The sequence below is a fragment of the Sebastes fasciatus genome, chromosome 13 (assembly GCF_043250625.1).
Source record: "Sebastes fasciatus isolate fSebFas1 chromosome 13, fSebFas1.pri, whole genome shotgun sequence".
In the NCBI taxonomy this organism is placed as follows: Eukaryota; Metazoa; Chordata; class Actinopteri; order Perciformes; family Sebastidae; genus Sebastes; species Sebastes fasciatus.
The window spans coordinates 30,148,412-30,166,696 of NC_133807.1; the positions used below are offsets into that span (position 1 = coordinate 30,148,412).

Genomic DNA, 18,285 nt, shown 5'->3' on the forward strand with positions numbered 1-18,285 from the left:
TTACATTATGACTAGTCAGAAATTGTATTCAAGATATCTATAACGTCATTCTGACTAGTCAAAACAACAGTTAGAGATATCTGTAATTCAGTTCTGACTATCCTAAACAACAGTTACAGATATGTCAAACCTCATTATGACTAGTCAGAGTTGTTGTCATGACGTTGCTCATCAAGGCTTCCCATTGGATATCGGCCAAACAAAGCATCTGAACAGTGTCAGCAGAAGCTTTTTTTATAACTTTGATAGTTTGGTAAAGTTGGAAAGATATTCACAGGTTCAAACTTCATGGATCAATAACTCGTAAGCGAAACGTTAAAACACAAAACGACGGCTCTTTCTAACCGTAGTAAGGTAGACAATGAGCTGCAACCTCATTTTAATCAAAACGAGCCGTCCTCCGAGCTGGACACATAACATCGGTCACTATGTGCAGGCGGCTGTGAGACGAGTGGTTCAGGGACCGCTGTGGATCAGATAGTCAGAAAATGACATGAAATAGAAAGAGCTTATCATCAAGGAACCTGTGGCCAACGAGAGCTTTGTTCACTAGAGAGTTGTGGTAGAAATTTACAGCATGTTGTAGATTTATTGTCTCTAGACACACTTTATCAATCCGTACGGCTCCAGTAAAGTGCCAAAGTACGTTTGAATAACTTCCGCTTCCCCTCCCGTCCCATCCCGCCCCCTTCTCTAATTTGCGATTTATCGCGTTTAAATATTTTAATCGACTGAATAGCCCTAATAATACAGCAGCGGTTGTCAAACTTCTGCTCTTGCTGAGGTACGTAGAGGAGGAAAAAGCGTGGAAATACAATAAAGACAAAAGACAAAGACGTGGAAAATGAGTAGAGAAAGGAAGAGTCTTAAAAGGACAAAAACGTGGAGAGATGGGGCTGCCTTTGTTGGCAGCGGATGGCACGGCCTGCCACCGTTTAAAGCCACGTGATCGACTGGCTTCACTGGTGTGGTGTCCATTCCCAGGACTGGGGGGGGGGATTTACACAACACCACGAGTGAATGCACTCAGCGGGCATTTAACTTCATTAGCGAGGCTCTGATTGTTCGGTGTCGTTTCAGCTCATTTCACATGGAGAGTTCAGATTTATTTTCTCTTTTCCTTCCCCTGCCACCCAGTGTTCTGCCCTGTCTTGACCAGACAATCCACATGAGGAGATTACACGGGATGTCCCAGTGGCAGTAGCTGCTTAACCCTCTGAGACCCACAATATACCCGTTTTTGTCTTTTTTAGGGGGGTTCAGGGGGTCTTTAGGGGGAGATAGCAGGTCAGCAGTAGATGTCACATAGAAGTGTTGTACATCATCTGAAAGCAGGGAACCTGAATAAAATTAATTGTATAAGGGTTTGGAACATTATGATCGAGGTATATGATGGTCATCCCCATACTCTATTATGTCTCATAAATTTGTGCAATTTTTGGCTTGATACCATTTGTTATACAGATTTGGTGCTAAATTTAACCTTTTTTTTTTACCACTCGAGAATTGATAAAAATTATCAATAATCCCTCCAAAATACCACATTAAGACACCAAGACCTTGAGGAACACCATAGAAAAAGACATTTTGGAGAGTTCTGCAAGAATTGCCTTTTTTGGCGATTGGATGGCGAGCACTTCTGTTGTGTAAAACTGCTCAGAAACCCCCTTATTGTCAATGTAGCTAGGAAAGCCATCCATCCTCTGAATGCTCTAGGTCTGTAGTTTGTGGCTGTAAAGTTTCATGAGGCTGTGGTTATCCTAGAGGTCACCACCGGTCATTTTATACAGTGAGTTCACGTTTCAGAAAAGAATAGGCGAAAATAATACATTTATACAGCATGCATAAAACTTCATGGTTTTTGCCAAAAACTGCATGTGATTATCATAAAGTGGGCATGTCTGTGAAGGGGAGACTCGTGGGTACCCATAGAACCCATTTACATTCACTTTATCTTGAGGTCAGAGGTCAAAGGATCCCTTTGAAAATGGCCATGACAGTTTTTCCTCGCTAAAATTTAACCCAACTTTGCAGCGTTATTTAGCCTTCTTCCCAACATGGTAGCATGACATGGTACCAATGGATTCCTTAGGTTTTCTAGTTTCATATGATATCTGTAGCTTCACTATAGCCCTAAAACTAAACCTGCTGGAGCCTCTGAAAGACAGTAATGTCGCCTGCATCTGCATGATGTTGAAATTCACTTTCATTCTCTCTATTTTTAGTGTCTTTGTAGGTGGGATTCAAGAGTTTGCTAAAAAAAAGATGCCTGTCTCGGTGCTTGCCCAGTCTGTGACAAGTTGATTAGAGATAGGAGGTAGAGCATGAATAAGTCATGGCTGTCAGGCTTGTCCAACGTGGAGCCTCCCAAAAGGAAGGCAACACGGCCCAGCGAGAGGCTCGTGGCCTGGGCATGACAGCCTGCTCAGGGCCTCTGGGCGTCAGGGAGAGAAGCTCCTCCTGTCCACACTCAGGAATCGTCTAATGAGAATCTATTGACTGTCAGTCACAGGAACTCGGTCACAGCTCACTCTGGTAGAAAACCTTTTTTCTGTTCCACTGTGAAATTCACCCCAGATGACTGTGTGATCCTGACAGATATCAGCTTTCAATGACATGATGGATGGATTCGGGGGGGAACGGGAGAGGAAGGAGGAGACAGAGTGATGACTGCAATGCTAGTTCATCATAGTCTGGATCACATTATTTCCTGGCTGCAGCCAAAATGCTGTTAGGGTGGAATTTGAAAGCCTCTGTGGTGTCTGTTTTTCAGCTGTTATGACTGAGTACACAGCAGCTTCACACCCACAACCAGCTTCACTTTTCTCTGAGATGTAGGCTCCCTCTTTCTGACTGTTTGTTAGTTCATTTACTAGAGTTGGAGGCATCGGAGCAACAGGTCATGAAGGTTTCTTGGGAGACTTGGACACTGATGTGTCTCCTGATCCTAGTGGGTTGTTTATCAATCAAATCTGTTATTAAAGCTGGGGATACACCAACCCGACGTCAAAGAACTAGCGGTGACGAAGGCCGCCCGTTGAGTCGCCGCCCGTTGAGTCGCCGTCCGTTGAGTCGCCTCACGTTGCCTTTGTCTTGGCCAAAAAGTTGCACTCGAACACACCGCAAAGACGACAGCCGACGGCCAGTTAGCACGTACGTTCTGTGCCTCTGTGAGATGAAATAACTCTCCACACCAGCAGGCGGCGGTAGTCTGAATTCGTCATTCAAAAAGGGAAACAGGAAGACCGAGGAGGGCGGATATACACGTGACGTACATGAAATAAAGTGGCGTCTGCCGACCATTTTCACACCACTCTCACCCACCACTTAGCTTCATTCCAGACGGCCATGTCGCTGTGAAAATATCTGTGTGTTGGAATGATCAGATAAGAGCCTTCTGTGTTTTTCTTCTTGACCTTACTCGTTGACTTGCTTTCCTCACGTCCGTTTCTCTTCTCGTGCACTGATTCGTTTAAGCAGAACAGCCAATCAGAGTGATTTCTCTCACCGCCGGGCGCCGCCACCGATTCAACACACTGAATCGTCCGAAAAACCTCCAACACGATGCGGGACACACTGAAAAAACTAGACAGACAGACGCTCACCAACCCCAAACTGTCCAACGGCCAACTGTCGGCTTGGTGTGTCAGGGCCTTAATAAATGATATGTAGAGATGCTTTTTAAAATTAACTTTAATTGTTGCTTATTTAGATATACATATAAATATTTTCTAGAAATGCGATATAGTGTTACAGAGAAATACATATGATTTGAAGCCAAGTTTATTGGGGCTTTTAAAGTGTAGAAACAAAATGAATCGTTTCAAAAATCATTTTGGCTGAATAAAAAAAGACACGGATCACTGAAGTCTGTCACCACATGCTGACTTGCTTACACAACCGTTTTCCTTTCGATGTTATGTAAACTGTGGGTGGCTTTAATTACTGTGCATCGACTTAAGCACAGGCAACAGCCAAACCTGACTAGAATGCAGCAACATGGGTTAGTGACTAGTGAGACAGCCGGCAGGGTGCAAACAGCGGATCAGTATTAAAACAGAAATTTACTTTACTTCAGTGCCAGCCACCCTCGGGTTTGGGTTGACGAGTAGCCAAGACTTATTAATCACTATTACTCAGATAAAACTAAACTATCTGCAGGCTAACGTGTGTTTCTCTCCACTGGTTGGTATTAAATACAAAGTGATGCTTTCTTAATTTGTGTGTTATTCTTGTGTACAGTAAAGTACGTTACCCCTACATGAAACAAAAATGTTTTTTAAAGAAATAACATTATATAAATCTAAATATTCTGATTATTTTTTTGTGTTTTCCTCCAGAGCGGGCCACAGATGGAGGCCTACAGAACGAGGACTGGACCCTCAACATGGAGATCTGCGATATCATAAACGAGACAGATGAGGGGTGAGCTGCTCCCACAACTTTCATTGTTTTCGTCACACTGGCTGACTGAATGACTCAAGCCAATAATACACTGACTACACTGTGCTTCACCAATATACACCACACCACACCACAGAAAGCCTTTTGTTTTCTCTAGGTGTCACCGACTGAATAAATTAATGCATGTGTCCTGCATTAAAACTGTCTTTATAAGACACAATGTAGAGATATAATATTACCTGATTTCCTTTACTCCCATCGGTTTGGCAGTGTTCAAAATAATTTAAAGCCCCAGTGTGTAACATTTCAGGGGATCTTTTAGCAGAAATGGAATATAATATTCATAACTATGTTTTCCTTGGTGTATAATCACCTGAAACTAAGATTCGTTGTGTTTTCGTTAGCTTAGAATGAGTCCTTCATATCTACATAGGGAGCGGGTCCTCTCCACGGAGTACGCCATGTTTCTCAAGTCGCCCAGAACGGACAAACCAAACACTGGTTCTAGAGAGGGACTTATACGTTTTTAAGTTACCTGAAGGCCACCGTAGTTCTCCGACACGCTTGTGAAACTGTGGTAACGTGAGCTGCAGAGTGCAAAAACCGTGGTACCGCCAGCCGCCGTCTGACTCCCGTTGCTTCTAATGTAGTGTTATTATGGTAAGGATGGCCTCTGAGCGAGGCGAACGGCGATACCAAGGTTTTGCACTCGGTGGCTCACGTATACCGCAATCTTGGAAAGGGAGGAGTGAGCGGAGGGGTACTCAGTTGGTTGCAATCTGAAAATGGCTCTCTTTGGAACCAGTTATTGTAAGAGTAGTGTAGATCATTTGGAGTAGATTCAGTGCTGAGAGTGTGTGTAACGTGGAACGTGAGTTCTGAAGCAAGAGAGAGAGAGTGGCGTTGTCGGCGGCGAAAAACATTATCGACTCCGGCCCAAGCACGAAAAGTTAACAAAGTTTGGTTTGTCCGTTCTGTTCTACTGTAGAAACATGGCGGTGCGATTTGACGGACTCCATGAAGAGGACCCGCTCCCTATGTAGATATAAACGGCTACTTTTAAGCTAACAAAAACACGATTCTTAGTTTCAGGTGATTATACACTAATGAAAACATAGTTATGAATATGATATTACATTTCTGTCAATAGATCCCCCGAAATGTTACACACTGTTCCTTTAAACAAAAAGCCTTCTCCAGCATTCACAATTTTTTTTTGCACTTCTATTTTATAATTTTTTTTTTCAGGAATAATATTGCAATATGTCTCTTTCCATTTTCCCCTCAGTACTTTCTCTTTTTTCCTGCCTTTCACATTCTTCATGCCTACACATACTCATTGTCTTGGCTTGCAACAAACACACACAACCACACACAAACACACACAACCACACACACATAGAGGGGGAGTTCGGCTTCAGCGAACACAGAACTTCTTGTTTTCAAGATGTTTCAGCGAGTCAGACGATGTCTGGTTCGCTCCAGAGTTAGACTGGAGGTTCAGGAAATTCTGCAACAGAAAATCACTTTATTTTGTGTGAACATATGGTGTCTTAACACATGCTGCTGGGTGCTGAAACGAGATATAACAAAACAGATGCTCCATCCAAAACCAAAAAAACACTGAATCACACACACAGACATACAGAGTGCTGCTCGAGGAAACTATCAGACATTATGCACCCACCTTCATCCATTTCTGTCTATTTCAGCTCCCTCACTCATAATAAATGTGCCGTAGCTCCTGATGAAGGAGTTCATGAAAGCTTATTACGTCTCATCTGTGGTGAAGAGACGGGCAGTATGAGACCTGAAGTCTTCACACATGGACAGCTTTGATCATGCCTTAGGAGAAAAAACCCCTGAAATAAACAAAGGGAAACAGATGGTGTGACGGCACTTCTCTGTCTTAGTCAAACAGCTACACTGACAGACTGACTGGCATCTGTTATTGTGGCGCGGAAAATAATTTATTCCAACAAAGTCAAAGATGTTGTGCCTACTCTCAGCTGGGGAGCTTCATCCAGCTGCTGTTTCCCCCCAGGCCAAAAGATGCAATGCGGGCACTGAAGAAGAGACTCGGTGGCAACAAGAACTACAGAGAAGTGATGCTGGGGCTAACGGTGAGGAGGTTTTACTTTTAGCTTTTTTATTGATTGTAAGGGTGCTTTCACACCAGCAGTTTGGTTCCTCTGGTCCCAAAGGGGGGAAATAAATCATACATTGTATTGTATTTTATTTCTGGTCCGGTTCCTGTTCACACTGACGTTATACAGACTGACAGGTGACTCGCTGACTGTCATCCTGCATCATCAGGACCCACGTGGGGAAATCTAATTCTGGTGACTGACAGAAGTTTATGCAACACTTTAATGCTTCTGATGTATATATTTATGTTCTTTAATTAATAACTAATTATAAGCATTATTGGTATTATTAGACTGCAAATGGACCACATGTTATGATGAATAACGGTAGACACAGGACTGTACGAAAGACTCTTTGCACGCTCCCAGATGACTGGTGCAAACACATAGTGCGAACGCACGGATACAGGCAAGGTCTGACATTAGCATCCGCCAAATGCGGGTAAATTGTTGGCAGTGGCGGGTAAAATCGTCAGGACATCCGACACTTTGGCGGACAGGGAAACGCTAGTGATGGGAATAGAGAATCTATTCCTAGTTTTCTGATTCCTTGGCATCTCATGCCTCCGTGACTATCGATTCCTCTTATCGTTGCTATCAGACAGTTACGTATGCACAATGACCCAACAGCATACGCATGCTGCATCATGTTTCAGTTTTTTTGTGACCAGAGCCACGGCGGAGAGAAATTTACCTGCGATTGACAGCTTTCACACCAACCCAAACCATGAGTTTGTTTTAATCGAACCATCTTGTGTATTGTCATTTTATTCCACGGCATCTCCTCCTGGCCACGGTGTATTTCTTTGTCTGACTTGCTCATCTTTTGTTTTGTTTATAGCAGCAATGGGATTTTGAGCTGTGTTCATATCCACCCACGTCTTTGGTAGCTGTGCTAGTTAAAAACCCCTCTGTGTGATGAAAGCATCCTGACTGAGAAGTCTCAGCTGCCTCTCAGTTCTTATTTTTTATCTGCCATGCTTCTGTCTGTGTTTCATCATCTCTCTCTCTATCTCTCTCTCTCTCTCTCTGCAGGTATTGGAGACATGTGTGAAGAACTGCGGTCACAGGTTTCACGTCCAGGTTGCCAACAGAGATTTCATCGACGGTGTGTTGGTCAAAATCATCTCCCCCAAAACCAATCCTCCAACCATCGTACAAGACAAAGTGCTGGCGCTCATACAGGTATCGGGGCATTTTTGTGTTATTTATTTTCCATTTTTACTGAATACTCACAAATACACCACACTTTCACTGCAAAACTGTGATGCACGACATCATGAAATCATGATGTTAAATGGTAACAGTCAGCTTAGTAAATGGCATGAAGTAGGTCAGTGGTGTTCTCTGGGAAGCCAGGTGGGCGCCGCATGTTCCACTTCACCAGGTGTTGCACCACAACACACTCCGTTGCTATCCTGTTACCTGAGGTCACCTCGGCCAGCAGGTGGTGTTCTCCGTCTCTCGTTCCTCCGTTCTCTGATTATTTATAGGGATTTGTTGAAGGAGACTCCTCTTTTAGACGCCGTCTTTCTGTCCTTTGCTCGGCCTATTAACCACATCAGAGAGTGTGTGTCTGGGAGAGTTCCCAACCATTAACTTTCCTTGACCATTCATTTTTTCTTTATTTATTAAAAGGTAACTCCCTGTTTTCTTATGTTTTTGTGTCTAACTGACTAATAGGGACAACAACTTCTGAAATTGATCCAGTATTGAGGGAGAGCGCTGTAGACGGCTGCTGCTCACATGCTACAATATGGTGCTATCGGGGCAAGCTGGCATTGTCATTAACGTCCACTAGAAGGGCTTGTTTTTGTCCCTGAAAGGCTCTGATTGTTATTAGAAGTGTCTCACATTATGGAAAGAGGTGACGTGTTGCTGGACAACGGAAGACAATGGTGGAACACATCCGTGGTGGAAACGTGAGAGTTTGTTGTATAGAAAGTGTAGCTTAATGTTGTCCAAAAGATTTTCAATGTCATGGTTGAATATTTAGATCAACAATGTGGACGAGGTCTTTGAATTCGACGGCCACCCGTATTTATTTGAGCCAGAGTATACTGATATTCAGATTTCACAACCAGACTTCCTCCTTGAGCACTTTGACACGATAACAAACAGACTGGATCGAAAAGGTAAAGAAAAACATTTTCTCTGTAGGGTCCTTTCCATAATGTGTCAGACACTTATAATAACAATCTGAGCCTGTCTGCGGCAAAAACAAACACTTTTAGTGAACGTAACTTTACCGTGACGCTGCTCACTTCCCCTTGCAGCTCGTTACAGCGTTCTTTCTCAATACTGGACCAGTTTCAGAAATTGTTGTTCCCATTAGTCACTTAGATACAAAAACATGGGTAAATAGGGTCCAAGTTGAAAAATACTGAAGTTACACTTCAAGGAATTGCACTCAGGGCAGGATGAAAAACGCTTTGTATTGATACCGTGATGTAAAATGACTATTTATGTTGATTGTTGTACGACAAAATGTCTTTGTGTGCTTGTGGCAGGCCTGGGCTGATGCCTTCAGGAGTAGCCCCGATCTGACAGGTGTGGTCCACATTTACGAGGAGCTGAAGAGGAAAGGCATTGAGTTCCCGATGGCAGACCTGGATGCGTTGTCTCCCATCCACACCCCAGGGAGGGTGAGAAGACAGAAATACACATACAACACACATATGTATATTCACACAGCAGTGTCCTAAAGGTGTTTTTTTTTCTTCTAGGGTGTACCAGAGGTGGACCCAGCCATGCTCAAGTACCTAGCCCCTGCCTCGCCTGCCGTCGGGACTCCTAAACCTTCCCCGACCCCGACCCCGACCCCAGCCCGGACACCGACCTTCACTCCTGCCCTGACCACACAGGCCCCCATCGTGCCCAGCCCCATCACAGCAACGCCTGAACAGGTGAGGGGCAGCAACCTTTGACCATTGAAATTCTATTTGTTGCTCGCAAAGTGAAACTTCATTTGTTTCCACAGTCTGTCAATGAAGCAGATTTATCCACAGTTTAGCAATCAAGTTGTGAAGTGCATAGAATAGATTAAAGCAGATTACAAGATTTTAGCGAGATGTCAACTCAGTCGACTGCCTTCGAGAACATCTGCTGATACTGAATAAGCCCTCAACCGAATTATAAAGCGAGGGATCTCTGTCTGTCAGCCTGTATTTATGTGTGTCCTTCGCATATCTCAAGAACCGCTCATCCAGTCAATTTCAACCATACCGTGTTTCTCTAAAAGCACTTCTGGGGGGGCCATGCAATCGGTCCGTTACGGATGGGCACTGCACTAGTGTGTCTAAATGACCTTTGACCTTTCTGTCCTTTCAGATCGCCCGGCTGCGCAGTGAGCTGGACGTAGTAAGAGGAAACACCAAAGTCATGTCAGAGATGCTAACAGAGATGGTCCCCGGGCAGGAAGACGCCTCTGACCTCGAGCTGCTTCAGGTTAGAGGCACATCACTACATTATGAGGTCTATTTTAGCAAGTGATAGGCCTGACATGACGTTATACTAGGGCTGTCAAAGTTAACATGATAACACGTTAACTCAAATACATTTTAACGTCACTAATTTCTTTAACGCATTAACGTAACTTGTGATTTATAGGGTGTAGCGGGCTCAAGAAGATGGCTAAATAACACTCCAAACTTACCCTAAATTTTGTGGGGAAAAACTGGCATGACCATTTTCAAAGGGGTCGTTTGACCTCTGACCACAAGATATGTGGATGAAAATGGGTTCTCTGGGTACCCACGAGTCTCCCCTTTACAGACATGCCCACTTTATGATAATCACATGCAGCTACGGGCAAGTCATAGTCAAGTCAGCACACTGACACACTGACAGCTGTTGTTGCCTGTTGGGCTGCAGTTTGCCATGTTATGATTTGAGCATATTTTTATGCTGAATGCAGTACCTGTGAGGGTTTCTGGACAATATTTGTCATTGTTTTGTGTCGTTAATTGATTTCCAATAATAAATATATACAAACATTTGCATAAAGCAGCATATTTGCCCACTCCCATGTTGATAAGAGTATTAAATACTTAATCCCTTTAAGGTACATTTTGAACAGATAAAATACGTGCGATTAATTTACGATTAATCGAGATCAACTATGGACAATCATGCGATTAATCAAGATTAAATACTGTAATCGATTGACAGCTCTAAAATGAATATAGGCTCATGTAAACTCTTTTACTGTAAGAATTCTCACAAACTGTAAAAGATGCTTTCTAACATGGCATGTCAGCTGCAAAGTGTTGTAATTATCTGCAGCCACCAGGGGGAGTAGTGCCTTCAGTTTTCAGAGGAAACACTCAACTCGCCCACAATTTATCAACCGCCAGTTGGCTGTGGTAAAATTCCTTGAATTGGCAATAAACCATTGGTATAGAAACTCACGCAGAGTTTAATCTTCTCAGGCTAAATCCACTCCGGTATTTGTGTCAGCTGTAAGAATCTGGCCCCGTGCTAAGATGCCAGTTGTGATGGTTATGGATTACCCTTTCTGACTTTTCTTTCTTTCTTTCTTTTTCCTGCTGCTAAAGAAAAAACATTCATGAGCATTTCACTCTTTCTCTCTCTCTCCGTTTGTGTCACTTTCTATCTATTGATTTATCTATTGATCAATCTGTTGATGTGCCAATCTATCAAGGAGCTGAACAGAACATGCAGGGCGATGCAGCAGAGAGTGGTCGAGCTGATCTCTCGCGTCTCCAACGAGGAAGTGACCGAGGAGCTGCTACACGTCAACGACGACCTCAACAACATTTTCCTCCGATATGAGAGGTACGATTCAATCAAACACTCACTCAGACTTTATTTATTTTTCTCGCAACCAACGAGGGCTGACACAATGTCTGAACCCATCAGCTGTCGGTCTAACGACGATTTCGCCTCTGGGGGCAACCGCCAATATTTCTGGGGTTCCTGTGTCAGAATCAAACTAAAGATCTGCACAATGTATTAAAAGCTCCCAGCAAGTTTGATTCGATCTGACACAGATCTTCGTCAGGCATTATCAAATCACCATCATAAAGTAGAGCAAGCAATACATAGACACAAACACATTCATCACTCACAGGTGATTGTGATCCGCATGGTTGAGAGTCAATCTGCTCTCAAGTGGGCCAATCAGAGCGGAGCTGAACGACGCTGTCTTCATACTCCAACATGGGGGACAGAGCACGCCTCTATTTAAATTATCCTTGATAATATACATTTTTTTTACCTGTCCCACAGAGCTAGATATTTTTGCCAGCCCGATGTGTAAGTTCAAGACTTGGTCCAACATGTTTAATGGATATTAAATAACTGGTGCTCATTAGAACTTGTTGGTTTAACCAAACTGTATCTCAATCCACGATAGAATAGACATCTTTATTGTCCATTTGCGTGGAAATTTGTCTTTGGCTTCACAGACACGCACACTTCACAGACATATATACACTTAAAAGCTTCCTTTGCCAAAATGAATAATAATAAATACAATGATAAATACCAGTAATAGCCTGTAGTGGGCAAAACGGTTGGGATGAAAGAGCTAAAATATTCACAATAAGGTAATACATATCTTAAATAGACATCATAAAAGAAGAAGCCACCGTCTCTAATATCTAGTAAAATCATTTGTTAAGTAAAATGACAGAGCCTGTATCGTTGTCCTGAGGGGAGTTTTTCAAATTCTTTAAACAGAGGATGTAAAGAGTCCTGAACTATTAATGTTGCTTTCCTCCTGGTTTGTGTATTAAACAGCTCCACCAGCTGTCTCTGGGGGTTCCCTAGAATCTTGCTGGCAGTGTTAACTATTTTTGTGAGCTTGCTTTTGCTTCTAGCTCCTAAATTTCCATACCAGCATGTGATGTTGTAGGAAAAAAAGAATACTTTCCACGAGGCTGATGTAAACCATCCTCAGAACTTCTTTGCTCACATCATAGCTATTTAATCTTCTTAAAAGAAACTATCTTTGCATTGCCTTCTTAAAAATGTAGTAAATAAAAACTTAGGTTGGTATCTAAAATCATTCCTAAATATTTAAAACTACCTACTAGGGATGCACCGATACCGATACCGGTAACGGGTATTGGGTACGATACTGTGCTCATGTACTCGTACTCGCAAAACGGCTCCGATACAACGGCACGAATACCACTTTATGGCAGCGTGACGTTAACCTCGCGTCACAATCTTTTGGGTCCTATCACACGCGCTCACGCTCCACCTCCCCGACGGTGCGGGCGAGACGGGCCGATGGTGCGCACGACCCGCGGGGCTAGGATCCCACCTCAGCCGGCGCGCGCCGGCCCTCACCTTCATCGCGCCACAGGGTTTTGATCGCACCCTCTGACTTGCGCGTGCGTTAGACTCCTTGGTCCGTGTTTCAAGACGGGTCGGGTGGGTTGCAGACATCACTTTTACGTGGGCCGAGGACAGTCCGCCCCGGTGACACTTTGTTTAACAGCCCCGGGAAGCACCTTCACCCCGAGCCTTTCCAAGCCGACCTAGAGCCGGACTCCCTAGCCTGCCGTGTGTCGCTCACACTCTCCAGCTAGCTATTAACGAGGGTCTTTTGGCACAGAGAAGTACTCGTATCGGTACTCACTATTGGCGAGTACCCAAATGTAAGTACTTGTACTCAGTCTGAAAAAAGTGGTATCGGTGCGTCCCTACTACCTACCCTCTCTACAGCTTGGCCCTCAATTGTGATTGGCTGACACATTGGTTGCCCACCCCCTATTCTTGACATTGAGTTCCTCAGTCTTGTTAGCGTTTATGAGCAAAGCACTCTCTTGATAACATGATTTTAAACAGGAGGCTCCAGCTGTGATTATACACACGTTTGCCAATGGAAAAAAATCAAATTTTTGAGAAAACATAAGCTTAACACAGATTGAACACAGTTCAAACACCACCAAGTTACAGAGCTCGTATGAAGACTCGTTCCCTTTTAAGTGTTCCGCGGCTTCAAACCGCTAAAACGTCTCTTTCATGAGGGTTTCTGAAGATGAGAGATGTGAAAGCATTTGAACCTCACAAAGCGTGTGGTAAAACATTCAAAGGTTTTTTTTGTGTTGCTCACAGGTACGAGAGGTACAGGTCAGGTAGAGCCGCGCAGAACAACGGGGTGAGTACTGTCAACAGAGACTCTGCATTCAAAGAGCAGAAATCAAACAGCCAAAACTCTCTCTTAGGATCACTTGTTTTGTGTTTGCATGTTTTCAGAAAAAAATCTTTTTTTTACATTTTATTGCATCTGCATCGCCCGTGCCAGTTTGTCCAACATTAAGGATGCTGTGAGGGATGTTTCAAACAAATCCGTCCACACAGCGATTTGTTGTGCTTGTTTTACCATTTTAGTATCTGAATTAATCATTACTATTTATAATAGCATGCACTTCCCACTGCAGCATTAATATTTAATGCAAGTGGATTGCATCTTTTTAGCTTCATGAAAACTGGAAGAACACAGCAGAACAAGTCCCAATCTGCTATTTAGAGTGTACCCTTGCCAGTATCAGTGATTGGCCAGAGCGTTGGGGCATCTCTCGCTGCATCCCACATAGCTGTCTGTGTTTGCATGCTGTTGATCTTTCTGTGTGCTCTGTCTTGTTTGTGTCGCGGCCAGCTGATGGAGGCAAGTATGATGCCGGTGCCAGGTTCGATCCCGGCCAATGTGCTTGGGATGAATGTTAACACGTCTGCTATATGGAGCTAATGCTTAGAGACCCATCAGAGTAGCACTGTGTGAAACTGTATGTCCTTCCCTACCCTCCTACTTGCCTTCTGTCTCAGACATCTGAAGTCTTGTGCGACTGTTTATTCAACCCTCAGTATTGTTCCTGAGCCTCCAACCCACAACTTCTGACCCTCAGTGTTGTCTCAAATTGTGTGAATCGTCAAATCCTGTAGAATTGTAGAAAGTATTGACTCAGGCTGTATTTCGAAAACCGCATACTATACTAGTAGTATACAAAAGCATATCGACGTTGTTTGCATCTTTCCTAATTGTTGAAGGCCGTCTCTCTTTTCCTCTCTCTGTCCCCGTTTAGATGTTGAGTGAGGCCACGGAGGACAACCTGATAGACCTGGGCCCGGGCTCCCCAGCTGTGGTCACACCCAGGACCAGCTCCAGCCCTCAAGCCAACGTCAACACCGCCACCCCTGCCCCTGCCACCGCCACCCCCACCCCCACTGCCGGGGCCACTGCCTCCCCAGCCCATATTCCAGTTACAGCCTCGCTAACCTCTGCACTAGCTGGTATTGGTAAGAACAAAATGTTTTTTCCAGTGTGGAGAAAAAGAGCTGTAGCATCCCTCCTCCCCAGTCTCTGCAGACCTGGCATTGGAGAAGCAGCAGAGTGTAAAAAAAGGCTCATAATCTGGCTACTAATGGGAACATAACTCATTGCTAGACACTCTTCCCTCCCGGTGCTAGCGCCCCTGCTGGTCTCCAGAAAGTCTCTGCATGTTATAGTACTCTGGTTAAAGCTGAGATATATTGCTGTTCTGTCCTGAAACTTTCTTCATAATCCTCCGTCTCTGCTTTCTCCGTCCTCCCTGCTGTCCTCTCTCGCCGTCCCTCTCCAGACGTAGCTTCGGACAGCGTGAGCGGGACGCTGTCCTCTCTACCAGGCCGCAACCAGGATGACTTTGACATGTTTGCCCAGACCAGGAGCAGCTCTCTGGCTGATCAGCGCAAAAAGTAAGTCGAGAATACATTTTGCTTCTGCGGCAGCTCAGATCCTCTCATTCTCTTTTTGATGTCTCCTAACCTGCCCTCACTACGTCGTCTTCTTAGGTGAATTATTCCCTTCTGCATTTGTTAAAATGTCTTTTGAATACCTCCAGGGTTTGGGAGTTAATCTGGTATTTTCTCTTCAGATAACTTGTTGCCGTCAGCTGTAGATTGCACATGAAAGTGGAGCGAATAAAAGTGATAGAGTAAGAGCAAGAGAGAGACAAGTTCCCCAGTTGAGAAGAATGTGTAAAGTGAACTTTTCTCTACTTTTTCTGGAGAAATTGGTTCTTTCGCCCCATTCTCCAGTACTAACATGGACGTTTTCTTGTTCTTTATGAATTTTGCAAAATTGCAAAAGGTTGTTTGGACCTTGGTTTCATTATTATTATTTCATATTCCTCTTACTATCTTTCTTTTCTGTGCTGTCTCATTAAAAAAACAATATGGCCAACAATAATATGAAAACTCTTATTAAACCCTATTGTTGCTGTTCTTGAAAAATCTTACCTTCTGTTTATTTATTTTATTTATTTTATTTATTTTATTTATTTTATTTATTTTATTTATTTTATTTATTTTAAATTAAATTAAATTCATTTATTTTTTATTTATCTATTTATCTATTTTTTGTTCTTGTACTGTTTGTACCACTGGGTGTATAAAATACAAAAAATAATTGCAAATATATATTGGACATTTTGTGGATGTACCATTTCATGAGTTGATTATGATAAAAAACAAAACACATAATGTCGACATTTGACCAGATATTCTTTCAAATAAAATATATTACATTAAAATCAAAATGGGTGAGCAATGCTGGGTATTGTTACTGTTTTACGTTTTCCATTATCCTAACTATGCTCTTTATGTTTTGGTGCACAGTGTAAAGTACGAGGACCCTCAGGCTCTGGGTAGCCTGGCCTCGGCTTTGGATGTGAGACAACAGAACACAGGAGGGGTGAGTACACTGATGCATGTAGTGTGATACAGCTTTCAACCCATACTGTATATGCAGTGTGGGTACGCTGTGTGATTTACATGGCTGATGAGCCTTTTCTCCCGTACCAGTCTGTCCTCAGCCCACAGTCTCTCCCTGCATGTGACACTGTATGTTCTACAGTGACATTTGTCCCGTCTGCAGTGACACTCGAACTTTGATCAAACAAAAGGGCGTAGCTTTGTGTATTGACTATTGCTATTACTGAATAGCTAAAATAAATACTTTGCAATGTGGTACTTGTGCAAGTGTTAATTGAGTTCTGTCCACACATCGGTACTTTCATACTTCAGTTTTCTGTGTAATTAAATAAAACGCCACCTAATCAGTTTATACAGAAACTGTCATTCTTCCTGTCTGAGCACACATTGCAATATATTTGCTATCACTAAGTACATATGCGATTCTGAAACATGACCTGCCATACACACATGCAGACAAACACACATGCAGACGAACACACACAGAGTCGGCGATTACGCTTTTTTTTTTTAGTTACCTCAGGTGCCCTAAGCCTCGCACAGTGTTTTTACTTCAAGGAGTTCTCCTTTTTACCCTTTTTATTTTCCTCATTTTCATTTCACTTTATGGAATGAACCTTTCACCGTTTTCTTACGTTCTCCTTCTTCTCCCCCTTTTTAAATGACGGCCGTCTCTTGCATATTTGACTTCTCCTCTGTCTCTCTCTCTGCACTGTGTGCTATGCTGTGGTGGGGGCCTGCTACCTTTCTTCTCTTGTGTAAGGTGTTGTTCTGTTGTTGATTCAGCTGAGGGTTAAAGGGGATGATAACCCAGCAGATCAGGAGCTGCCCATAGACAGCTGGCTTATTACCCAAGGAATGGTGAGGACTCCATCCTCAGTGTGTCCTCCCAACCCCTCCCTCGTGTCCACCGTCACCCCCCCTCCCTGCTCTCAACCTCCTGCGGCATCATCCGTAACCCTCATGAGCTGCTCTCATTTTTCAGCCTCATCTCACTGCTCCTCCTCCTCAGAACATCCGCCTCCATGTCAAGTGGTGTTGGGCAATATGATGATACCTTGAAGGGATAGTTTGGGTGTTTTAAAGTGGGGTTATATGACGTACTTATCCATAGTCGGTGTATTACCTGTAGTAGATGACGGTGAACAGACGGGAGCAAAACAATGTACTGCAGCAAAATGCATTTTAGCCACCAAAAATAACTCAATATCAGTTTAAGTGTACGCTATATTTAGAATATTTTCACCGCTTTACCTCGCCATCAGACAGCCCTTTCTGACGGGGAACTGAAGCCGTTATCTATGCTCTCTTCAAAGCCACCAGACTCCATTGACAAAAGCAGTAATTTTACCTCGAAGAACACGGGGGTTGCTGGTCTACCGCTGCCTCAATCAGTTAGTTTGTTTCTGTTGTGTGACTTTCTGATCCGAACTAACGTGGCGTCCACACAGCAGTACATCGCTTAGCTTCCATAACGGTACTCCTGTGTCTGCTCTCCAAACTGGGAGCGTGCCGACCGCCATCTAAGTTACTGTATGTAACTTTAATACACCGACTCTAAGGTTGTACATGTAGCAGCGTCATCATGCAGAAACCTACGTCAGGTCACTTGGAAAAAAGTTTTTAGAAGAGCTTAAAGTATGAACTAAACCATACGTACTTCGACCAAAATTTGAATGTAGGGATCTGAATACATGAGGAACACCACTGGGAAGCTACAGAATGACATAAAAACCTAAGTATTTAGTATTTAGTTCACTGGATTAACCAAAAACAGACATTCTATATGTATTTTATTGATACAACCAGTTTATCAATATGTATCGCTGCAGTGATATAAAACTACTGATATAATGATATCAGATTTTATCCATATTGCCCACCTCCATTGCACTCTATTGGCACTAAACACTATACCCATTACTGATGCTTTCCACTTAATGGATATCTTAATTAGCCTGACGGGTTACCAGGAACTTCCATCAGCTCGATTCATCTCTTTAACAGT

The 18,285-nt window shown here is 43.3% G+C and overlaps 1 protein-coding gene across 5 annotated transcripts in view; it reads left to right on the forward strand.

Annotated features, from left to right (window-relative positions):
* Positions 1-18,285, forward strand: part of tom1l2a (target of myb1 like 2 membrane trafficking protein a) — a 30,034-nt gene that overhangs the window by 4,300 nt on the left and 7,449 nt on the right. For 2 of the 5 annotated variants that reach the window (XM_074656812.1, XM_074656813.1), the window contains exons 2-12: positions 4,341-4,425; positions 6,449-6,527; positions 7,587-7,736; positions 9,062-9,196; positions 9,278-9,457; positions 9,882-9,998; positions 11,215-11,348; positions 13,641-13,683; positions 14,609-14,822; positions 15,146-15,260; positions 16,182-16,257. In XM_074656812.1, coding sequence (XP_074512913.1) covers positions 4,341-4,425; positions 6,449-6,527; positions 7,587-7,736; positions 9,062-9,196; positions 9,278-9,457; positions 9,882-9,998; positions 11,215-11,348; positions 13,641-13,683; positions 14,609-14,822; positions 15,146-15,260; positions 16,182-16,257 — 1,328 coding nt within the window. Of the gene's footprint in view, positions 1-4,340; positions 4,426-6,448; positions 6,528-7,586; positions 7,737-9,061; positions 9,197-9,277; positions 9,458-9,881; positions 9,999-11,214; positions 11,349-13,640; positions 13,684-14,608; positions 14,823-15,145; positions 15,261-16,181; positions 16,258-16,367; positions 16,590-17,040; positions 17,139-18,285 lie in introns of those variants that run through there. The other 3 variants (XM_074656811.1, XM_074656815.1, XM_074656814.1) reach the window with 3 other exon arrangements.